The sequence below is a fragment of the Corapipo altera genome, unplaced genomic scaffold, assembly GCF_003945725.1.
Source record: "Corapipo altera isolate COAL_440 unplaced genomic scaffold, ASM394572v1 61411, whole genome shotgun sequence".
NCBI classification, from domain to species: Eukaryota; Metazoa; Chordata; class Aves; order Passeriformes; family Pipridae; genus Corapipo; species Corapipo altera.
The window spans coordinates 5459484-5485047 of NW_020884875.1; the positions used below are offsets into that span (position 1 = coordinate 5459484).

At 41.7% G+C, this 25564-nt stretch overlaps 1 protein-coding gene across 7 annotated transcripts in view; it reads right to left on the reverse strand.

The window, feature by feature from the left end:
• The window catches only part of DHX29 (DExH-box helicase 29), a 38559-nt gene extending 13221 nt beyond the window's left edge, over positions 1-25338 (reverse strand). For 2 of the 7 annotated variants that reach the window (XM_027635046.1, XM_027635048.1), the window contains exons 1-19: positions 25146-25338; positions 22528-22601; positions 14825-14938; positions 14125-14254; positions 13609-13751; positions 12741-12866; positions 11930-12056; positions 11494-11655; positions 9930-10095; positions 8731-8854; positions 7710-8306; positions 6854-6997; positions 6584-6760; positions 5864-6004; positions 3229-3373; positions 2891-3011; positions 1868-1952; positions 1176-1264; positions 656-784 (exon numbers count right to left, since the gene is read on the reverse strand). In XM_027635046.1, the coding sequence (XP_027490847.1) occupies positions 656-784; positions 1176-1264; positions 1868-1952; positions 2891-3011; positions 3229-3373; positions 5864-6004; positions 6584-6760; positions 6854-6997; positions 7710-8306; positions 8731-8854; positions 9930-10095; positions 11494-11655; positions 11930-12056; positions 12741-12866; positions 13609-13751; positions 14125-14254; positions 14825-14938; positions 22528-22601; positions 25146-25338 (2987 nt within the window). Of the gene's footprint in view, positions 1-655; positions 785-1175; positions 1265-1867; positions 1953-2890; positions 3012-3228; positions 3374-5863; positions 6005-6583; positions 6761-6853; positions 6998-7709; positions 8307-8730; positions 8855-9328; positions 9358-9929; positions 10096-11493; positions 11656-11929; positions 12057-12740; positions 12867-13608; positions 13752-14124; positions 14255-14824; positions 14939-22527; positions 22602-25145 lie in introns of those variants that run through there. The other 5 variants (XM_027635047.1, XM_027635049.1, XM_027635051.1 and 2 more) reach the window with 5 other exon arrangements.
• Between the last annotated feature and the right edge of the window lie 226 nt (positions 25339-25564).

The window sequence follows — 25564 nt, forward strand, 5'->3', positions numbered from 1 at the left end:
GAAAGCAAGAGTTTTAGTCAGAGAGGGAAAGACAGTAAGACCCCAATTTTCAAACCAGTCAGTAAAATGCATAGCTCTCAAACTGGAAATCCTATATGAAGCTAAAATGCCCACTTCATTGGTTGTATCACAATACTTTAACCCTAATTACTTCTCAGCTGAAAGTTGCTTCAGACTTTCAAAGAAGCAGGAGAAACGTTATTCACTGCAGTGACAGAAACTAATTCTGCCCCCATATCTTATCCATAGAGACAGAAACCACTTCAGAAACTCACAGATCAGTCTGATAAAAAATTTGAAGTTCAGGAGGTAAGGTTTGCACCTACTGGATGTGAGGCAGTAGGTGCTGTAAAAAGCTGATGTTCCACAATTCCCTGGTGCCGCACTTTTCCTTTGATTATAAATATTTTTTTCAAAACACATAATAGAGATACTAAGAATAAAAGAAACCTCTTTTAAAAATGTGAAACAAAAACTACTGTAACACTTTATACATATGATATTCAAATTCTGGTTTTCGTTGGGTTTTTTTCCAGCTTAATCTTTACAGTTTGCAGTAATTAAAGTGAATTGCAACAAGAATTCTTGGTTTTGCACAGAAAAAAACCCAAAAGATATCTATGTGATCTACAAATTCTTGCTAAGTTTACCATACCTCTCTCTTGTGTACATTCGGAAGCAGAACCCATCCCTAACACGTCCAGCTCTTCCTTGTCGCTGCAGAGCACTCGCTTTACTAACAAAGGTCTCTTCCAGGGAACTCATCTGACTGCTTTCGTGATACCTGAAAAATTCAAAATCAAAGAACCTTGAATATAACTTACAAATGAAAGTGTAAAGACTGGGAAGTGAAAGAGCTTTTTTATTATTTCATCTCCCTGGCAATTCAGAATTGTTCCAACACATTGTGTAAAAACTGAGACAGTATGAAAAGGATCGCCTTAATTTTTAAATCAGTACTTAATCACGATTCTCCACATCTATGAACAACTTCTCTTGTTGTTCAAATCATTTGAAAATCCAATCTTGTACCTAAATTGCAAGCTGTTCAATGAGCTCAGCACATTTTTGCATCCAGAACTGTGGTTTAATAAGGATATTACAAAATTCTTGCAGTACTAACCTCCAAATATCTAAAGTAATCACAGCATGATTGATGCAAATCAAACTCTCACCTATTTTCCTTTGTTCTCCCAGTATCAATTACAAAGACAACATCTGGTATTGTAATACCCGTCTCTGCTATATTAGTTGCCAAAACAATCTGGAAAAAGTAACATAAAAACTGTTAGACATTCCATAATTCTTCTATTTATCTTATCTTTTAAATTACTATTTCAGAGTAAATTTGGTTAAAATCTTTCACCCAGAAGTGTTTCCCTAAATAATCTGGCAAATAAATAAACGCTACGTAACTCAGAAAATGGTCTGGTTTTCCCCAGTTACTGAGGAACTAAAAGTTAAGTAAGAATTTCACATTCACTTTTTGTTTCATAATCCATTAAAATTACTGGCTGGTATCTTCTAAAATTGATCAACATTTAATTAAATAGTTTGGCAGTAAATAAAATACTATTTTCCTAGACAAAAGCTATAGTTACCAGTTAACAACAGTTAAAATACAGGAAAGCAACAACTAAAGATGTTAATAGAAAAATATCAGGTTTAAAAATTTGTCTGATTACTGTCCAGGGTTTTACACCATATTATCTTCTATCCATTACAGACCACCAAATTAGAATTATTTCTTTTAAGTGGGGACAACTGGTTGTTGCATAATTCTGTATGATTAGATTTTATAACAATTCAGAATTGCAACCACAGTAAGTTTTTCCTTTCACTGGTGAACTTTTTAAATACATCATACCTTTCTAATACCAAGAGGAGGTATTGTAAATGCAGCTGCTTGATCTTGAGTTGAAAGAACAGAATGCAAAGCTATTAACCTGTGCCTAGAACAAGAAATTACAGTAATCAGTACACACTTATCAAATAAAATACAGTAAAAAAATAAGACCAGCATGATGACAATAGCTTGGAGAAAGCAACTAGAATGGACAATTAAAGAGTAAAACTTCGTATGATTAGGTATGGAAGTCTGCCTCACTGTATTATTACAATAAAAATAAAAACAACATCATTAGTTCACAGGGCTGTTCTATTCAGTAAAAATGCAGGAAAAATACTACTACTGCAAAACTCTAGGTTAATTTACATCAACAGCCTAGCAAAAAAGGGAACTAGGTGTCCATGAACTCAAGCTCTTTACATTGTGCTTCCAAGACAAGGATCACTATTGATATTTTGCACAGATCTGTAAACACATGCGACTTTCAGATTGAGTAATAAAGGCCTTCAGGGATAAGACAGCCACAGAGATTTGTACTTTCCTTCTCTTCCAGACCTTAACATCTCAGTCCATCTATGAATCTTTGGCATTTGACTGCAAATGTTCTTTTCATGCCGTTGTCTTAACTTTTAGTTACCCACAATATAAATTTCAAAACTATCTGTCATTACAGTCCTAGGTCATTTCTCTTGGTAGATTACTGTCTCTGGAGCTCTTCGCAGGAAGCAGTCACTTCCCAGTAAGCCACAGAAATCTATATCCCAGGTATGGCAGCTTCTACACCCTAAGTGGAAAAGAAGTAGTCAAGTGCTTTGTGATTAGGTTTGTTGAAAAATATAATAAAAAATAAAGTTACTACTGTACCATTCCTAAGCATCTGTCATTTTTGCTCATATAACTTTTAGATAACAAAAGGACATTTATACCACAAACAGCTCAAAGGTATAACTCCCAGCTTCCTTTTTCAAGAATAGCAAACATCGAGTACATTTGTTGTGTTGTAAGTTAAACTACTAATTCCATAGAAAATATCTGTATTACCTGTCACGCAAGTTAAATCTTCTGTCAGTTGAAATGAGATCATACAGCTGTTGGATATGGGCAAGGCCTGGTAAAAAGATCAGCACAGCACCCTCGATGTTCTTGAACTGGGGACTTCTGTCTGGAAAGTTACAGTACAGGCATATACTTAAAACAAATACGCATTTGCAAACAGTTTCACATGACAATAGGAACTAATGCTAGACTCTGCAGTCAATGCTTTTTAGGATGTTTCATGTAAGAATGAGTTCAAGTACTTCATTATCAGTAGAAAGTACTCAAAAATAAGCCCACAGGACAACCCCAACTACATAAACTTCTTAAGAAGTAGATGGTACCTAAGTATGAAAGCAACTCCAAAACAAGTTCAAGGTTGATCTTGTAAGGGTTCATATACAAGATAGCCTGCTGTGTATGACTGCTGTACTTCGCATAGTAAGGAGCCAAATCAATACCAGATCCAGACTGGACTGGGACATATTCCTAAAAGACAAGAGCACGTAAAGAAGATCATATTCTTAGTGTTTTAGAAGAATGTAAGAGAGCAGAAGACCAATTTGCCATTCACTTAAAACAGACATTGATGCAAGTTAGATTAAATCACAGTCACTTACACAATGTGCATAGGTATACACTGTTATATGACATTCCAGGTTAAAAAACCAAAGTAACAATTAAAATCTGCCCAAAAAGTAAACAGTTTTCAGGTCCATATCTGGCATTTGTTTGGTATCAATTCAAACTGAGGTAAGATGTCCACTTTTCTTCCTAAACTCCTCCTTTGGGGTACAAGAAACTAGTTTCCCCTCTCTCCTTTCCCTCACCTGACTGTTCTCTAATGGTTGCAATGAATTAGGTGGCGACTTCTGCAGTGTTTTGGAGTAGGAGAGAGTTACAAGATGAGGGATACATTTAAATTTACTGTTTAATTGTTTATAGACATCTTACATACATAGCATAAAGTTTCTATGTTAAGTGCCACTGTTGTATTGGGTTTGTGTGGTCAGGTTTTGGTAGCAGGGGGACTATAAGGGTGGGTTCTGTGAGAAGCTGCCAGAAGCTATGCCCATATTGGGTACAGCCAATGCCAGCTGGCTCCAAGACAGACTCACCTCTGGCCAAGGCCAAGCCAATCAGGCATGACAGTAATGCCTCTGTGATAACATATTTAAGAAGGGGGAAAAAAAATTATTGTGCAGATGAAATTGCGGCCAGAGAAGAGTGGAGTGAGAACACGTGAACAACTCTGCAGACACCAAGGTCAGTGGAGGAGTGGAAGGAGGTGCTCCAGCCACTAGAGCTGAGGTTCCCCTGCAGCCTGTGGTGAAGACCATGGTGAGGCAGCTGTGCCCCTGCAGCCCATGGAGGTCAACAGGGGTGCAGAGATCCACCTGCAGCCCATGGAGGAGACTCATGCTAGAGCATGAAGGAAGCTGTGATCCCATGCAAAGCCCATGTTGGAGCAGCTCGTGGCAGGGACCTGCTGACCCATGGAGGGAGAAGCCCATGCTGGAGTAGGTTTTCCTAGTAGGACTGGTAGCCTGTGGGTGACTCATGCTGGAGGAGCCTGTGTCTGAAGGACTGTGCCCATGGAAAAGTGACCCATGTTGCAGCAGTTTGTGAAAAACTATTGCCTGAGGGATGGACTCACATTGGAGAAGTTCACAAAGGACTGCCTCCCATGGGAGGGATCCCATGGTGGAGCAGGGGAGGGACTCCTCTCTCTGAGCAGCCGCAGAAACAACCTGTGATGAACTGACCATAACTGCCATTTCATATCTCCCTGTGCTGCTGGGGAGAGGGGAGGAGACAGAACTTGGGAAGGAGGCTGGGGTGGGCAGAAGGTGTTTTTAAGATTTATTTTACTTCTCATTAGTCTGCTCTGATTCTGTTAATAATAAATTTAATTAAGATCCCCACTTCAAGTCTGTCTTGCCTGTGAAGACATTGGTGACTGATCTCTTCCAGTCCTTATCTCAGCTCACGAACCCTATGTTATATTTGCTCTCCTCTGTTGAGCTGCAGAGCAGAGTGATAGAGCAGCTTTCGTGGGGGGTATGTGGCATCCAGCCAGTGTCGACCCTCCACAATTTTAAATTACTTCATTGTTAATATACTTAAACAAGCTTGACACTGCATATCCTTCTATACTGAAGCGTCAATAGAAACAAACCACAAAGGTGGAGCAGCACTTATGAGAGTGCTTGGTCTTACAACTAAAGGATGCTGTTGTGATGTAGGGGGTTACTACCATTCTAGGGGGGGAAAAGAAACAAACAATCAGCAGAGCACACGAGAGTGTATTTTTCAACATATGCATCACTGTTTGTTCACACCAAGCTAAATGGTCCCGCAGAAATTTTGATAAAGCAAGTCAGAGCAGACAGGTAAAATACATAGTTTAGATGAACAGCCTAAGCTGCCACAATCAGATAGTACTGATACAGTCTCCCCTTCGAGAATTTTGATCCAGAAGCGCATAGAGCTGTCACTGCAGAGTACCTAAGGATTAATCACAGTTAAACAAAAAAAGCTCTGTACAACAACCTCATGTAAATCATCTCATTTGGTATGCCAAGTTGGAGCACCTTGGGAGTTTTTCAGCTAAGAAGGAGAAGATCCCGACTCTTCTGTTGTTAGGTTTGCTACATAGGAGAATTCTTTCGGGGGAAAAAAAAAATGAAATGCTTTCCCTGTTGCTGCTTATAGATCCAGAGCTGGGAATCTGTACAGCAGAACTCAATGTCAAATACAGTAAAATCAAGCCAGCTATATAGGAGATGGAGAGACAATCAAAAGGATGCAGCATTTATAAATACTTGGTTTCCACTGTAGGAGTGCCATTGTGTATGTCTTTTACCAACTGAAAAATATTTTATATTATACAATCCAATCACATTTGAGGAACCAAAATGATAAAATAATAAAAAAGAGTCAAATTTTCCAAGTCAAAGCTAGAAATGCCTATCTTACCTGATACTTTGTAGTGCCTCCTCCTTTGACAGTAACATTTATTGCTACTTCCTCCTCCTCCTCCAAGAACTTCTGACAATATTCTGAGTCTTTCTCCAGAACATAGCCAGTTGCTTCAATTACATCTTCAACATGGAAAATCTTTGGTGAAAATTTGCAGAAGAAAAAAGGCATGTCAAAAACTGATCAGCACTTTTTTCACTTTTTAAAGCTTACATAACAAAGGTGAACAGGGCATGCCTTAATGCTGTAATAGATCTTGCAAATTCTTAAGATTTTTGTAAACCTAGAGTTGCTACAAGTTTGCTAATGGACTTTTCCATGCGATCACTAACACAAACTTTACCATGGCCTGTATTGCATGCATAACAAAAATACAGAGTGTAATGACAAAGTTGAATTGGGAGCAGGGTGAATTCTTTAATGCTTTCATTTCTGCCTGGGTTGAATAGATAAAAATCAAAATGTCAGTGATGGACAGATTTTAATCAATAAATCCATCAGAAAAAAACCAGTACAACCTTATACTTCAAAACCCTGAAGTCATCTTACATTTCCATAAAAGAAAAAGAGTTACAAGTCCTCAAAAATGTATTTTAAGACTTGAATTCTTGGTAATAAAAAAGTGATATAGACATATTGCCTACAGATACTAACCAGGCAAGCACTGTACACATGCATACAAACTGTCTTGCATACTGAAGAGAAACATCTACCTACCTCAACTGGGTAACTCCTCCCCGAAATCCTTAAAATGGGACAATGTGAGAAATAGCTGGAAAACTTCTCACTGTCTGCAGTAGCACTCATTAAAATCACATGCAGGTCTGAGCGCTTATGCAAGATCTCTTTCAGAGTAACTAGCAAGAAATCAGACTGGACACTTCTTTCGTGTACCTAGAATTAGAAAAACATATCTATAGCAAGGATTTAGTACACGCAGGGCTCAGAATAACTATAGTTTCTGTGGAATAGTAAAGAATTAATAACCTCATCTACAATAACATGAGATATGCTTGAAAGAAGACCATCTTCTTGAAGTTTCCGAAGCAGGACACCTGTTGTACAGTAGAGAAGTCTGGTGGCTTCTCCCATTCTTGATTCCATACGAATTTGATATCCACACAGGGAATTCTTAAATAAAATATTAAAAATACCTTAAAATAATATACAAGCTAGCAATATTCAACATTAAATGAAACTTCATACATGTCAGATTCAGACACTGCACAAGTTGCTAATTAAGTAGTATGGTGCACGACTGCCACACTTTCCTACAAGTGCTTCCTTTTGTTAAGAAAGGGAAAACACACTAAGTTTATTCAGAGTATCAAAGAGCTGGTAAACTCAGGGTTCTTTTCAGGATTCTTTGCCAGCCTCAAAAATATTTTTGCACAAACAGACCACCATAACAAATACAGGACTTTGGCTTTCTTCAAATAACAAAATAACTTCTGTTGGAAGGGAGCCTCTCTCAAAGCAGAGCCTCACTCGAGGCCAGATTGGATTGCTAGAACCCTTTTCTCCACCCCAGGGAGTTTTCTCCATCCCTAGTGATAGTGGTGCAACAGTCTTTGGGCAACCTACTCAGGTCTTTGATCACTCCCATTATGAAACACCATTGTTCTACATTAGCCTCTTAAGATTTTAGAAATCATATATGGATACCCAGACGTTCGCAAGTGACAACTTGAAAAGAAACAACTAACATAGCAAGAAGTCCTTTTTGAGAGAAAACAACATCCAATTCTTTAGTTGTGTAAGAAATAATGTTTTCACTTTGTACCAACAATCCAGCCCCCTGTATTTGATCAAGACAAGAAAAAGGAATTCAGACACATCTTACTTTTCCTCCCGGTCCTGATTCGCAGCCTAGCTCTTCACAAACCCTGGTTGCCAGACTCACTGCTGAGATTCTTCGGGGTTGTGTGCAAACAATATTGCATTTTTTTGATCCTTCATCTAGCAACAAGTCTTCCAACAAGAAATGGGGTACCTGGGTACTCTTCCCACTGCCTGTTTCACCAGCCACAACGAGTACTCGATGTTTTTTAAGAGTTTCTATGATTGAGTATCTGTGCTTAAACACAGGTAACTCTTGTCTCTCTTTCAGAAGCTTCTCATATTTAGAGGAACTTTGCAGCTTTTTGAACAAAATCCTTGAAGGTTCCAAATTATCTGCATCTGAGGTCTCAAGGGAGAGACTGCTGAAGTCCTCATCAGAAACTAAGTTTTCCCAGGAATCTTCAGGCCCCTCAGATACTTTGGGCTGGTCTTCAGACTGTAGCTGCTGTTGTTTTTTGAGTTTGTTTAATAATTTAGCAATAAAGGTATCACGAGGCTTGTTGGTTTCTATCTTGTTTTCTTCTTCCTTTTTCTTTTCAATATCCCTCCATTCTAGCCAGACATCTCGGTAGGTAGGAGGCAGTAACTGATGAACTGACTTCAGGTGCAAAAAGCAGAAAAAAATTACATTATTACATACTTAGTAGTATCGCTAATATTTTATCTGTAAACAAACTTGAGTGTCAAAAGATAATGACCAAAAAAAAGTAGGGAGCTACTTTTAAACACAGAAACCATGAAGATAGTAATGTAAACATCAACAATGCATTTTTGATTTTCAACTGGCTTGCATTCTTTACAACACTGAAAGAATAGTTTTACTCTCAAAAAAATATCCTTTCTGTACGCTGCAAAGCATATGCATGATTGTACATAAAAAACAATTAACATATAATACAAGCAAAGAATTTATTGGGAAATACATCATTAAACTATTTTTAGAATTTAACTACAGGTTTTATAACAAAAAAGTGCAGAGGCAGATTCCAGGCCAAGAACAGTAATATTGGTCAAAATCTTACTTGTCCTTTGGTTAAATGGTAGAGTGCCAAAGTAGCAGCTAGATGTTGTGCTTGCATACTATCTTCTGTTACGATCGTAGGACACATTGCCATCACATCATCTGATGATTTGACAATCCTGACCCTTAAAGAGAAATTCTTAAAGGCAATTATCTCAATTTTTGCTATCTATATAAACAGTACACCGGTTAATGTTTTTGTATAAAATAAAAGAGTGAAATTCAAATACAGAAACTAAGCAAAATAAATTTCATATTGCTCAATAATATTTTACAAACAGAAATAGCAGGTATAGTTTGATTGAACAGCAGAATATTTTCAGTAAAGATTCCAGTAATGATTTTATGACTTCTTTTTTTCTCCTAACAAATGTCTTCATTTTTTTCAAAGCACAAGTATTTATACATATACCAATAAGGTTAGGTGCTTGGAAGAAGGACTAAATATTTCTTTGTGTGCTTGTATCCGTCTAGGATAGATCGAGATGACATTTAATGAACTACTGAGATGCAAACAGTTGTTTAACAGATACGTGCTTGTCAGAGTAGCAGTAAAATTTCTCATATTCTTAGGTGGACAATATATTCATAGCTTTTACCTTGAGTAAGAAAACAAGTTCTTTTATTTCATTCCTTCAATAAATATTACTCATTTGTAATGCTGTATCTACTTTATTTGTACATAATAATATTCTACTTCATAACACTATATTACAGACTTGTTTTCTGAAAGAAATTTAAAAAATTAAAAGGTACTGCGCTGTTTTAACTATAAATTTATGGTAGCTTTAATACAAATTTCTAACTTCCACTTTATTAAAGAATCTCCAAAGGGGTTTTTTCTCATATACTACTTTGAATGAGAATACCAAAAGTCAGTTGTCTAAATCTATCTCACAGGTTTGCTTCAGACTAACCTTTCGTTCAGGAGTACATAAATAAAAATCTCATCCGAGCTTTACAGGATCATTCACCAGAATCTTATTTTTTTTAACTGTACCTAATCCAACTGTCACTTTTGTCATCCAGAGTGAAATACCTCCCTGATGGACTAAAAAAGAGTTTATATATATATATATATATATATATATATATATATATAATACTAATATAAATCTGGATCAACAAGACAGAATTGGCCAGATTTTCTATTTTTAAATGAATCAAAACGAAGTTATAAAGGTTACAGAAAATACATACCTACATTTCCAGTATTTTCCAACTGGAATTTTTTCAAAAGAAGGATTCGGGCTCTTGGGAAAATTTTTCCTGCACCAGTCAATCAAAAATTGTTTTGGAGATTTACCAGTCCAACTTCGAGCACTATAATCAAAGTTTCTTATATCTAGTGGTTCTTTCTTTTTCACTGCAAGAGCAAAATGACACATTTTAAGTCTCCTAAAGTTTATTTTACAATCCTTTGAAGTCAACAACATTTTTACCTTTTATTCAAATGTATTTTACTAGTCAGCAATATTTTCTGAAATACTTTGCAGAAATACTGGTATTGATAACACATGACAGAAATGCCTGCATTTCTCATAGAAGCATCTAGCAGAAAATTAGTTACAGTATTTTGTCATCTTTGGTCACCCAATAATTTTAGAACTTTCATTAAAGTCTAGTTATTAGAAAATAATCTAACAGTTTGAAGATTTACCATGAAAATAGTTCAAAAAGATGAGACAGTGACACTAGAAACAGTAATTAGCACTACAATTGAAAAAAAGAAATAATCTAAATTTTAGACAGGACAGGATGGCAAAAATAACTTTCAATGTAATCTGCTAAAACAAATACAAATCCTTTAAAGTCAGTTTGGTCAGTGAGATAGACTGATCGTTTGCAGATGAGACCAATCTGGGCAGGAGTGTTGATCTGCTGGAGGGCAGGAAGGCTCTGCAGAGGGATCTGGACAGACTGGATAAATGGGCCAATGGTATGAAGTTGAAAAGTGCCAAGTCCTGCCCTTGTGCCATGGCAACTCCAGGCAGGGGAAGAGTGGCTAGAAAGCTGCCCAGTGGAAAAGGACCAGGGATGCAGGTCAACAGCAGGTGAACATGAGCCAGCAGTATGCCCGGGTGGCCAAGAAGGCCACCCGGGATCCTGGCTTGGATCAGCAATAGCGTGGCCAGCAGGACCAGTGACTGTCCCCCTGTACTGGGCACTGGTGACGGTGCACCTTGAATTCCATGTTCAGTTTTAGGCCCCTTACTACAGGAAAGACATTTTGGTGCTGCAGCATGTCCAGAGAAAGGCAATAGAGCTTGTGAAGGCTTTGGAGCACAGGTCCTGTGAGGAGCTGCTGAGGGAGCTGAGGGTGTTTAGCCTGGAGAAGAGGAGGCTCAGGGGAGACCTTATCACTCTCTACAACTATCTGAAAGCAGATTGTAGCCAGGTGGGGGGCTGTCATTCCTCATTAGGAAGAATTTCCTCATGGAAAGGGTGTCAAGCATTGGAACAGGCTCCCCAGGGAGGTGGTGGGGTCACCATCCTTGCAGGTGTTTAAGAAAAGACTGGACATGGCACATAGTGCCATTGTTTAGTTGACAAGGTGGTGACTAGCCAAATTTTGGACTTGATCTCAGATGTCCTTTCCAACTTAAACAACTCTGTGCCCTTCTGTGGTAGCCCACCTCCCTTTCTCATGATCAGAGCTTGCTGACTCAGCAGTGCAAAGCAACACAACCTAGAAAAACAAGAACTAATTCTGAAAACTTGTGGTACACTTCAAGCTTGTACTACTGAACCTCTTTCAACACACCTTTGTCTTCCTTTGCAGCACCATCGGGTTTTTCAAGCAAGCTCAAATTGAAAGTGGTTTCTTGAGGCTGAGGTGAGGGAGTTTTTTTCTTTTCACTTTCCTGTTTGTTTGAAATCTTTAGAGCTGGATTAAATACTGGATGTTCTTCAAGTACTCCCATTTCTGCCAGAAAGAAGATACTACTTACAACCACCAATTGCTTAAAGCGCTCAATTATATTAATTCATACTGAGCACCCAAAACCAGAAGTAGTAAAATGTTACTGACATTTTAGAATTTGATCCACATGGAAAGTACAGATTCAGAAAGGCCTGCATTTCACACACTGACATAAAAGAGGATTAAATAATCTTCAATTCAATCTGACTCCAAGAATTATTTGCCTAACAAACACACAGGCCAGAAAATAAAACACAGGTAACTTGCACAGCTCTACCTTGCTGAATTCTTCTTATTTTCTCCTGTGCTGCCTTCTGGCCTTGCTTGTCTTTGTCTTGCTTGGAGATGCTTCCTTGTTCTTTTGCTTCTGAAAGCTTGGCAGACAGATGTATATACCTCTCATTCTATTTCAAGAGAATAATTACTTACAAGTTGAATATTTTAACAAACTTTATAATAAATAAATGGAGGGTTTTTTGTCATTTATACCAAGCTCATACAACAGAGAAACAATTAGTTCTTATATAACTGTCAAAACCTCTCAGAATTTGAGTCACTTTCTGTGGCACTAAACCTGCATTATATAGGAAAAAACTGTTGTTTAAACATGTCTTAAAATGGCTTTTGGTGGTCTCTTTGCAAACACATGCTTCTTCTTCCCAGCACCCCCCATGTTATCCATGCAGGAATGTCCTGGGAAGGTGTCCTGAGGTGTTTCCCATTGGCCTTTGTTAACCTCTTGTGATTGGGTGTTCCTGTAAGCCCCTTGAGACTTCTAATTGGTTACTCTGTGAATCCTCCTAAACCCTATAAATGTAAAATCCCCAACAATAACTTTCCTAATCAAACTAAGATATATTTTAAGAATTTTGCCTTTCCAGATAAATACATTCAACATTTTGAACCCGGTACAAAAAACAGAGGAAAGGAAAACCAAGTTAGAAAAGGAGAATTTTCAACCCAATAGCCTGCAACTGTAAAAACAGATCATGTAAAAAAGTATTCAATCTCCAACTTATAACAAATCCCCCACATACAGATGTACCAGACATTTTTGAAAGACTTTGTGAAGCATTATTCTATCTTACTGGGTCAAACTGTTCCTCAGCTGTCTCTTTCAAAGACTCATTCTTCTCGTCATCACTCTGTTGCTCGGCGTATTGCAAAATCCATTCCTTCATACTCACTTCTTTCTCTTTCCTCACATTCATCTTTTAAGAAGAGCAATGTAAGTCAAAAGAAATTATAAAAGGAAGTGAAAACATCAGTGCTCTTTTCTGCCAGGAACTAATGTTTAAGATTTTATATACAAACTAAGATACGCAACAAAAAAACATGGGGCAAACTTCTCCAACTGGAGTGAATATTTCACTATAAACATAAATAGATCTTAACACCAGAATGATTGTACTTGCTGTAAAGAATGAAATCCCTTGCATGAAATCTTTTCAATTTCTGGTTTTAAGATTCAATGACCACAGAAATCAAAACACTGCAAGTACACAAGAAAACTTAAACCCACAAACTATGTAAAGAGCGCCACCTGTAAATAAACAGAATAAACCCATTCTAGGATACAGTTAAGCTTAAGAATCATACAATGGCTTGGGTTGGAGGTGACGTTAAAAGATCATCTAGTTTCAACCCCAGCTCATGTTGATACCGAGACTTGCCCTGACCCAGGTGCAGCACCTTGCACTAGGTCTTGTTCAAACCTCAAGAGATTCCCCATGCTTTACCACAGAAGTGACCTATGAAGAGCCTTCTAGACTCCACATGAAAAATACAATACCTTCAAATGACCATTCCACTGAAGTTAAAATAATGTGGGTGACAATTATTAATTATGCATTATTTCATAAGCTTTATCAGTGTTGGAAGCCAATGCAACTCCTGTATTTTAAAAAACTTTGTTCCCTCTTCCCCCAATAAATGCCGGTGAAATCTTCAGTTTACCTTAGTTTCAGGGCCACTTGCCTTCTTTTTGTTATCTACTAAGTGAGGTGGAGGTTCATGCTGTGACACGGGAGAACGAAATTTTGCTCTTGGTTTCTGCTGCTGCTCCTCAAACTGCTGGCTAAAACCTTCAGGCAAAGCATCTTCAAAATAAAAAACCCATGTCACAGAAAATGCCAATAATTAGAGAAAATCTTTTAAAGTGTGTTGGGAACCAACTTGAAGAACACAAAACCAAACCAGCACCCCTGAAATAAAATTAGATTTTAGCACTTATATAAGCTAGTATTTGCTTGTTAGACTTTCACAGAACTCCAGGAGTAGGAACAAGTCCATACCACTTTAAACACTAAAATATCCCACAACCAGAAAGCCGGGAATCTAGGAGAAGAACGCTGTGGTGACTACCAATCTTAGTAAAACGATATATTTATATAATTACTACTATGAAGCATTCCTATGGCAGAGCAAGTCCTATTTCTCTTCTGTTAAAAACTATTCTGTCACAATACTCACCATCAGGAAGATTTAAACAAAGCCAATCAAGGGCAGAGTGAAGATCACCACCATACAAAAGTGTATTTTTCATCGCTTCTTCAATGTGTTCAGTCTTAAAAGAGAATCTTTGTAAAGCCATGTATACATCCTATAAACAGAAAAAGTCAGAAAGCATCAGGATTTCATCTAGCAGTGTAATGTAGGTTTATAAACTCCTATTTCCCACATAGCAGAAAGCTGGCTTTAAATAAAGGTGAACAACAGGGCACTCTTTGTATCATAAGGCTAAGCAGAAAATTCTGTTTTGCGCATAAAATTTATAATATTTTCTTTGTAAATAAGCATGCATAGGTATAAAAAAATCTACATTCCAGCCTCTGTAGAGAATGTAATTTTTCAGTTAAAAAAAGATACACCTACAATTTCCCAGCTAAATGGAATGAAAAATATAGGAAACATAAAACATTCAGATTAAGTACTATTCCTCTATCTTTTCTGAAGACTCTTGATTTTAGTTCCTGAATCCATAAAGACGTGCTTTTCCTAATAAGCATACTTCTTGATTCCATTGACTAATCAATAATATAACTACTGAAAAGTGTGCTGTAATGGTTTGTACTGCACACAAAAGTGCAGCACAATACATGATAAAAATGACAAAAACTAAACTCTTTATTCTAAATAAGCAATGGTCGGGAAACAAAACTTTGAACTCTACCTGTAGTTTCTTTGCAGTAAGTCTTTTGGAAATCATTCCTTTGTCATCATTTTGGGTTTTATGGTCATTGATGACATCAATAATCCTTTTCTCCAAGTTACCATTTATCGTTACCTGCACACAGAGAAAATTAGTTGACACAAACAAACATTACAAGTTTTCAAGACATATCAATGCTATTCATGCCTAAGGATGTAAAAACGCAGAAATCTCTCTGCCATTCAAATTCCAACTTCTCCAGCTTTCCATAAGTGCTCTAAACATTTCTTCTGAAAGGAACACTTCTTTCCTTTTGCAACTTATGTGCTTTTACTTGAAATAGAAGAGTTCACTCCTTATCACAAACAAGGGCCATTTACATCTTTAAGGAAATACTCTAAGGAAATTTAAAAAAAAATTCTACTGGAAAACAAGGACTTTCTCCTCTGCTTACAAGAACTGCTATAAAATAATGTGAACATCAAGATACAATCTGTGACACTCTCCTTCCTACGCAACTTTAAAAATAATTTTAGCATATAATTCTAATATTTTTAACTCTTCTAAAGTATGAACCAAGCTTTAGTTGCTCCTAAGGTTGTTACATAAAATCTATATTCTTTCTTTGACAGGAAGAAGAATCCACATGCACAGAAGAGGCCCAAACATAATTCTTAATAGTCTTGCATGCAAAATATACTTAAAAAATAGACATTCTCCTATGCCATTGTGGTGGTTTGGGCTAGGCCTTCCTTAGTGACCAGTTTGTATCCAAGGAAGGGTCCAGATTTACCCAGTATTCCCTACGATTTTTACGTAAGTCAGACTATAAGAAGAAAGGAGGAGGGGCCTTTGCTCTCTTTCCTTCTGGCAGCTTGGAGGTGCAGGTTCCCTGCTGTTGAGTCTGCCGTGTTGGGGAGCGAGGCCTGGTAAGGCCTTGTCGACCTTGGGAGGCGGAGGTTGCCGGCGATCGTCCCAGAGTGACTCTCGGTTGTCCCAAGGAGAGTGGTGGGATATTTTCTTTGCTAACTCTTTAGTTACTAGATCTCGGGCTACTGATTGGGATATATATGTATATATATATTTTATTTTGGTTTTGTTCCCTTTCCCTTCCCCCTTCCCTTGTGTAATTGTATATATTTTAAATTGTATATATATTTCAATTGTAACCTAAGTGTAAATATATTTATATATATAACTTTAGCTGTCTCTCTCTCTTGTTTCGGGTTTTCTTAGTTGGTTGTTTTTCTCCCTCTTCTCCCTGAGGTTTGGGGGGGGGGGGAACTTCTGGTGGTAAGGTTTGGAGACTTGGCAGGGAGCCAGCTTCAAACCATATCACTTTATCTGGTGTTTCTGCCCGGTTTATCTCCGGTTATCTCGGTTTGTTTTGGTTTTGCCACGGTTGTTTTGGAACAAGTCTGGGAAGGGAGCCAAGTTGGTGCAAACACTGCTCATTGTTTGGGAACACTACCGGGAGAGTTGCCAAGAACCTATTGTTTATATAAATATAATTTTGTTTGGGAACAAAGAGAGAAAAATATATAAACATGGCCTTTTTATTCATTTTCTTGATTATTTTGGCCATTTTTATATATGCTGCTGGGTATCCAGTGAGAACTAACCCAAAAGGCATCTACCAATATCTGCCTTTCCTTAATTATGACATCAAAGGCCTAGTGGCTGAGGTCCCTGGAATCAAAATTGGCTCCAATCCTTACATAAATTGTTTGGCAACGATTCTTCTATTCCTAAAAGCCATGGAAGTGCTGTTTAACATTGGAAAGGTGGTGTGGTACTGCTTTTCTTGTTGCAGGAAACGCCAAAACTCAAAGGGATTTGCTGGAACTTTGGGAAGGGCCTTGAGAAAACCAGTCCCTGGATGGCAAGGAATCTGGGTCAACTTTGGTAAATTGGTAGGGCGCGTGACACCTCCCATTAGTTGGGATTTCACACCAGAGCAGCTGTTTGATCCTGATGAGGTGGCACGTCGTCTGGCAGAAGGGTGTTTTTCTTACGAGGACCCAAATATGCAGTTTTTTGCTTTGTACTGGGGCCTGGCGAGTGCCTATTGAGCTGCTGTGGACTATGCTCGGAAGACTAAGGCTGAGGCAGAAACCCAAATCCTGCCACCTGAGACCAATGCCACCTCTACTACATGCACTGAAAGCGGAACCCAGACTACACCACCTGAGATACCTCTCGCCCCTGTAGTGAAAAGGAAGTCATGGGTATCGGCGCCCAAAACTTTAAGCCTACAACCAGATGGAGAGCAAAACAGGTCAGAATATAACGGAGAGGGGACTGATACTGATGCCAGTGCCAGAACTCCACCTCCACGAGCAGCACCACCCCCAAAAATGGAAACTACAGAGTTGCGGTCAATGACCCCATCAGAACTCCGGGACTTACAAAAAGATTACACTCGTCGGCCTGGTGAGCGAATTCTGTCGTGGTTGCTCCAATGCCGAGACCGTGGGGCTAGAGGTCACATATTGTCAACTGCTGAAGTAGAACAACTAGCTTCCATCTCTGGAGACCGTGAACTTGATCGCTTAATTGCAGAGCAGAAACCCGACCTCAGTCTTTGGGCGCGACTTGTCTTAAGTGTGAGACAAAGGTTTCCATTTAAAGACTATTTACCGTGCCCCATGAGGAGGTGGACCAAGATAGAAGACGCCATCCAGTACCTAAGAGAATTGGCATTGCTGGAACTTATGTATGATGACGCTCAATACGATCCCGTCACTGATGACCCAGAGGTTATCGCTTGCACAATGCCCATGTGGAAGATAATCCAGAGTGCTCCTGCATCATATGTCCATACCTTGGCAGGAGTAATGCTTCCAAACATGCCAGAAACACCTGTGAGCATGCTGTGTAGGGTTCTGCGACATCTAAAAGAAACAGTAGAATCTAGGAATGAGTTTTCTAGAGACTATTCTGATTCTGGTTACAGACGAAGACCTGAGAGAGATGAGCCTTACGGGCGCTCTGATTATGAAGATGACTACGGAGACCACAGGGACAGACGCTACAGAGATAGATCAGCAGACCAGTCTCGACCACGATCTCGATCTTGGTCCCGGTCCCGCTCACGATCTCCTTCCGTCACACGCAGAAGGAGTGAAAACCCTAAGCGTAGATCTAAGTGCAGTGAACTGGGGTCCTATCTGCGCGCCCATGGAGAAAACATGAGGAACTGGAATGGTGAACCTACTTCCAGACTTGAGGCCAGAGAGAACTAAAACACAAGGAAGCCGATAAGAAAGTTGTCTACGTAGTAGATGCAGATTTCTTTGAAAGAGAACTAAGATTCCCTAGACGCAGGGGGTCTGGAGTCCGTTTCCAGGATGACAAGAAAGCCTCTGACAAGCCGAAGCAAAGATCCGATGGTGAATGCTCTGACCAGAACCAACAGAGGGGCCCTGCCTTCCGCCAGGAGAAGGAGAGGGACGAGAAAGATAACAGAGTTTACCGGACTGTGTGGGTTCGATGGCCTGGCACATCAGATCTTTAGAGATACCAAGCTTTAATAGATACCAGCGCACAGTGTACGTTAATGCCCTCAGGACATATGAGCACAGAGACTGTTTCAATTTCTGGGGTGACAGGAGGGTCTCAAGAGCTGTCGGTGGTAGAGGCTGAAATAAGCCTGACAGGAGACCGATGGGAAAAACATTCCATTGTGACAGGGCCAGAAGCCCCTTGCATTCTTGGTATGGATTACCTCAGGAGAGGATACTTCAAAGACCCGAAGGGGTACCGATGGGCTTTTGGTATAGCCACGGTGACTGAAGAGGAATCCAAACAATTATCTGCCCTGCCCGGCCTCTCAGAAGATCCTTCTGTTGTAGGATTACTGCAAGTTGAGGACCAGCGAGTGCCGACAGCCACTAAGACAGTGCATAGGCGACAGTACTGGACGAATCGAGAGGCTGTGATCCCCATCCATAAGATGATCCGCAAGTTGGAAAGCCGAGGGCTGGTTAGTAGAACACACTCACCCTTCAATAGCCCCATTTGGCCTGTACATAAGTCAGATGGCGAATGGAGACTGACTGTGGGCTATCGTGGCTTGAATGAAGTCACGCCACCATTGAGTGCTGCTGTACCAGACATGTTGGAGCTCCAATACGAGCTGGAGTCCAAGGCAGTGAAGCGGTATGCTACCATCGACATCGCCAATGCATTTTTCTTCATTCCCCTAGCAGCAGAGCGCAGGCCGCAGTTTGCTTTCACGTGGAGAGGTGTGCAGTACACATGGAACCGACTGCCCCAGGGGTGGAAACACAGTCCAACAATCTGCCATGGACTGATTCAGGCCACACTGGAGAAGGGCAAGGCCCCAGAACATATCCAGTACATTGATGACATTATTGTATGGGGGGACACAGCGGAAGAAGTTTTTGAGAAAGGAGAGGAAATCATCCAGATTCTCCTTGATGCCGGTTTCGCCATTAAGAAGAATAAGGTCAAGGGACCTGCCAGAGAGATCCAATTCCTAGGGGTGAAATGGCAAGATGGACGACGTCAGATACCAACAGATGTCATCAATAAGATTGTAGCCATGGCTCCACCGACCAACAAGAAGGAGACGCAAGCTTTCCTGGGGGCCATAGGTTTCTGGAGAATGCACATCCCTGGGTATAGCCAGATTGTGAGCCCTCTTCACTTTGTGACCCGTAAAAAGAATACCTTTCAATGGGGTCCTGAACAGCAACAGGTATTCAAACAGATCAAACAAGAGACTGCACATGCCGTGGCTCTTGGACCAGTTCGAATGGGACCAGACGTGAAGAACGTACTTTACACTACAGCTGGAGATAAAGGTCCCTCCTGGAGCCTCTGGTAAAAGGTGCCTGGTGAGACGTGAGGGCGACCACTTGGCTTCTGGAGCCGAAGCTACAGGGGTTCTGAAACCAACTACACTCCTGTGGGAAAGGAAATTCTGGCAGCCTACGAAGGCATACAAGAGCCTCAGAAGTGATTGGCACTGAAACACAGCTTCTCCTAGCACCCCGACTACCAGTCCTGAATTGGATGTTCAAAGGGAAGGTGCCATCATGCCACCGATGCTACATGGAGCAAGTGGACAGCCTTGATTACACAGCGTGTACGACTGGGAAGCTCAAATCGCCCTGGAATTCTGGAGGTTATCACAAATTGGCCTGAAGGTGGGAACTTCAGTCTGGCAGAAGAAGAAGAGCCAGTGAGTTGAGCTGAAGAAGTTCCGCCATTTGATCAGCTGCCAGATGAAGAAAGGCTTTATGCCCTCTTCACTGATGGTTCTCACCGTATTGTAGGAAGGAACCTGTAGTGGAAAGCAGCCGTTTGGAGTCCCACCCAACGAGTGGCAGAAGCTGCTGAGGGTCAAGGCGAGCTGAGTCAATTTGCAGAACTCAAAGCCATCCAACTGGCCCTGGACATTGCCGAACGAGAAGGATGGCCAAGACTCTACCTCTACACTGACTCGTGGATGATAGCCAATGCACTATGGGGATGGTTAGACTGATGGAAGAAGATGAACTGGAGGCGTGGAGGAAAACCCATCTGGGCTGCTCACTTGTGGCAGGACATCGCTGCCAGAGCGAAGAGTCTGAATGTGAGAGTCCACCATGTAGATGCCCAAGTGTCCAAGAAGCAAGCTAATGAAGAACACAATAACAACAGAGAAGCGGATCTAGCTGCACAGATAGGAGTGTCACAAGTAGACCTAGACTGGCAGCAGAAGGGAGAGTTGTTCTTAGCTCGATGGGCCCATGATGCTCCTGGTCATCAGGGCCGAGACGCCACCCACAGATGGGCACGAGACCGAGGGGTGGATTTAACCATGGATATCATTTCTGAAGTTATCCATGATTGTGAGACTTGTGCCGCTATTAAGCAGGCGAAAAGACTGAAGCCCCTGTGGTATGGTGGACGATGGGATAAGTATAAGTATGGAGAGGCATGGCAGGTTGATTATATCACACTGCCACAGACCCGCCAAGGTAAGTGCTATGTGCTTACCATGGTGGAAGCAACCACCAGATGGTTAGAGACTTTTTCAGTACCCCACGCAACGGCCTGGAATACCATTTTGGGCCTTGAAAAGCAAGTCCTGTGGAGACATGGGACCCCAGAACATATTGAGTCGGACAACAGGACTCATTTTAAAAATGAATTAGTCACCAGTTGGGCGAGGGAACATGGTATCGAATGGGTGTACCACATTCCCTATCATGCACCAGCCGCTGGGAAGGTTGAAAGATATAACGGACTGTTGAAGACAGCTCTACAGTCACTAGGTGAGGGAGCTTACAAGAACTGGGATAAGAACTTAGCCAAAGCCACCAGGCTAGTTAACACCAGGGGTTCTGTTAATCGAGCTGGCCCTGCACAAGCAGAATCCCTCCACATTGTTGATGGAGATAAAGTCCCAGCAGTCCATTTGAGGGGAATGCTAGGGAAAGCTGTTTGGATTACCCCTGCCTCAGGCCAAGACAAACCCATTTGTGGGATTGTCTTTGCTCAAGGGCCAGGACATACGTGGTGGATAATGAGGAAGGATGGAGCGATCCAATGCGTGCCCCAAGGAAATTTAGCCTTGGGGAAAAACTAATTGTATGTCATGAGTTGTGTTTTTACAGGAAGCCAGTCACCAGATGAGAGAGAGAGAGACCTGAACTAAGCTGATGCCAATATCCAGTGATGAGACAGCTCAGAATGACGAAACAGCCATAAATCAGAACTGCAATTGTGACTGAGGAGACCAAAGATCTGGACTGAACTGAACTGATGCCCATATTGATTTCCAACGACGAGACAACTGCGCCGAGAGACCAACAAGGACTATATACGTATATGTGTATATATATGCGCGGGATGTAGGTGAACATGAGACATAGGTGTTACATAAAAATAGTATAGAATAAGGGGTGGAGAATGTGGTGGTTTGGGCTAGGCCTTCCTTGGTGACCAGTCTGTAACCAAGGAAGGGCCCAGATTTACCCAGTATTCCCTACGATTTTTACGTAAGCCAGACTATAAGAAGAAAGGAGGAGAGCCCTTCGCCCTCTTCCCTTCTGGCGGGTTGGAGGTGCAGGTTCCCTGCTGCTGAGTCTGCCGTGTTGGGGAGCGAGGCCTGGTAAGGCCTTGTCGACCTTGGGAGGCGGAGGTTGCCGGCGATCGTCCCAGAGTGACTCTCGGTTGTCCCAAGGAGAGTGGTGGGATATTTTCTTTGCTAACTCTTTAGTTACTAGATCTCGGGCTACTGATTGGGATATATATGTATATATATATATATATATATATATATATATATTTTATTTTGGTTTTGTTCCCTTTCCCTTCCCCCTTTCCCTTCCCTTGTGTAATTGTATATATTTTAAATTGTATATATTTCAATTGTAACCTAAGTGTAAATATATTTATATATATCACTTTAGCTGTCTCTCTCTCGTTTCGGGTTTTCTTAGTTGGTTGTTTTTCTCCCTCTTCTCCCTGAGGTTTGGGGGGGGGGAACTTCTGGTGGTAAGGTTTGGAGACTTGGCAGGGAGCCAGCTTCAAACCATATCAGCCATTAATTTACCCCTACTCAAAAACTGAAATATAATCAGTCAATTTCTAATACGTGAATGTAGTTTACCTGCACACATAAAACAGAAGAAGAGCTGAAGAAATACTTACTCAGCTAAAGCAGTACAATGCAAATCAAAGTTATTTTATGTAAAGAAGACATTTACCTTAAGAACGGATTTATCTAGATTTGCAGCAGCCCCGGAATCTGTCGTTGAACTAAAGCTATAAGTTTTCGGACCTGCAAATTGCAAATAACAATCAATTACATAAGCAGAACACAGAAAACATTGTTTACAGTAGAGCCAACACAACACAGGTTAGTAGAAGCAAGTACTACACTAACTTGCCAGCAACTTGCAGGTACAAAATGACAATTAGAATAATCAAGAAAGGCCTTGAACAGAAAATAATGAAGAAGGACATGACACTTGGCGGACAAAATACAAAATTCAAAGTGGCACAAGGACAGAAAACAGGATTAACTGCTCACTCTCTCCGAACACTGAACAGGGGCTGCCAAACAGGGAAAGTAATAGCAGATTTAAAACATGCAAGACTCTTGAGGATTTTTTATTACAAAGTGCATAGCTACGTAACAGAACTCTTTGCCAGTAAAGCTGTAGAAAATGGACATTTACCAAGATCCAAGGGCAGACAAAACAGCTTTGTAGTAAAGAATCAACTGATACATGAAGGTATTGAAAAAGAAAAAACAGCATCTCGTTCAGGAAGACCTCAAGCCACAACTGGTGGAGGATGTAAGATCACCCTATAGCAGTATCACTGTATGTCCGACCTATTCTTACCTAGGCACCTGCTTTTGTCTCCTATCTAGGAGGCCGTGTGGTTACAGAAGCATTTGGTCTGTCTAAGCATGCTATGGACGTGATTAAATGCTTTTCATTTAGCAGCTATTATTAAAAACACTAATTCACAAAACTACTTATTGTCATTGGAATGACAACACACAGCTTGCTGTTGGATGCCATCACTTTCAGAATACACATACCATGTCTAGTACTGCACAGGTAGAAAGAAACTGAGCAAAACCGCAGATTCTACCACTCTGAGTGGCTGTACACTGCTCCAGAGGGAGCAGCACTGCTCTCCATGATGCACAGACACCTCCCAGCAGGAGGTTGGACAGACTCATCTGTGCTGGACTGCCTGCAGAAGGGCTCTGGGAGAGCCTGCTTCTAGATCAGGATGGGGTGCAGGTAACTGCACTTTGCACTTCAGGAAAAACAAAGGTCACCTGTGGTCAGGCAATACGAACAGCTGTCAGCACTCACAAGTTACCCACTGCCACTGACTGGTAGGCTCTGCAACCACAGTGTTTAGAGCATACTAACTTTTCACTTACACTGACTGATTTTTCACCACAGTCTACAATCTGGGAGAGCAGAGGGCTATTTTCTGAAGGGGTCTGAGCACCAGGGCTGTTGGGGGAGTGGGAGACATGAGAAATACATTTAGCAGAGCCCAGATTTGTAAAAGCAGAGTACACGAATACGTTCGGGAAGCTTATATTAATGGATTACAAGACTTTTTGCTAACAAGTTGGAATCTCAGATGGCCTGGCCATTGCAAGATTTGCTTATGGTCTGCAATACAAACTCAAACTCTTCTAATACTATGTGGTATCTGAGCTACTTCTGGCAAAGCTGCTTTATTGAAAACAGGCATCTCGCAGTGCTGCAGAATACCAGTTTTTCAGACTATGCCCAGAACAGTCATCCCTCAACTCACCCAACACTGCTGAAGTGCCTCCAGCCCTGTAATTGCTCTTTCAAGACAGAAAAAGACCCTCCAAAACAATCCCAAATCCAGATTGTATTGGTTTTGACAACATACAAAACGCACATCTACATAAGAAACTCTGGGAAAAGTGCCACCCAAATACCTGCTGTACAGGAAATGCTGATAATCTAATAACAAGACTTCTTGTAAATAACTCAACACACTGATGCCAACAAAGTTCATCTACTCAGGGACACCCTTGGAAACAGAATCACAAACTAGTTATGGCTGGAGAAGACTTCCAGAGAACATCTAGTCCAACTCCCCTGCACACGCAGGGTCACCTAGAGCTGGTGACACAGGAACACGTCCAGGTGGGTTTGGAATGTCTCCAGACAGGGAGACTCCACAACCTCTCTGAGCAGCCTGTTCAGTGCTCTGTCACCCTAAATGTAAAAAAGTTCTGAAACTTTTTGTTTTAGTTTATGGCCTATTTTAGTTTATGGCTCCTTTTCCTGTCACTAGGCACCACTGAAAAGAGTCTGTCACCATCCTCTTGACATCTGCCTTTGAGATATACTTATGTGTATTAATGAGATACCCTCTCAAGCCTTCCCTTCTTTAAACAGGCCTGGCTCCAGCAGTCTCTCCTCATACGAGAGATGCTCCAGACCTCTCAGCATCTTTGTGGCTTTCGCCGGACCCTCTCCAGTATCTCCTTTTCTGTCCTGAGGAGCACAGAACCGGGCACAGCACTCCAGACACGGCCTCACCGGCGCCGAGCAAAGCGGCAGGATCACCTCTCTCGACCTTTCAGACGGGCAGGGCGGGCTGACGCCAGGCCCAACCAGCCTCGGGGTGGAGTGACTCCAGCTGCCTCTCCCGACGCCGGGAAACACCAGTCCTTCTGTTGGGCCTCTCCCTCTTCCCGGTCCGCGGGCAGCTGCAGTCGCACCCTCAGGCGCTCCCTGAGGGCGCTCCCCCTCCAGCCAAGGCACCCTCACCCGCGCACGCCCCGCACGGCACGGGCGCTCCGCCGTACCTTGTTTGACACGCAGTTCCTTGGCGGCGGGCGCGGGGCGGAGCGGGGCGGCCCTGCCAGGGGGCTCTGCGGGCGCGGCCCCCTCGCGCTGCGGGGGCTGCGCGGCGGCGGCAGCGACGCGCGCCCGGGTGGTGGCGGCGGCGGCCGCATGAGCTGCGCTGCCCGCGCGCTGCTTCTTGTTGCGGCCGCCCATAGCGCGCGCCAGCCCCGCGCCCTGCGCGCCTGCGCACATCCGGGCACCGCGCGCGGCAACGCCAACGCCACCTCCCATTGGTCAGTATCACTTCCCACCCACAGCGCACGCGCTCGGGCCGCGCAGCCTCCTCTTCCTCCGCCATCGGCCTTCCGGGGGCGCAGGGTCCAGGGGGACCAGGAGCGGGCCCGAGACTGGGAGCGGGCCCGAGACTGGGAGCGGGCCC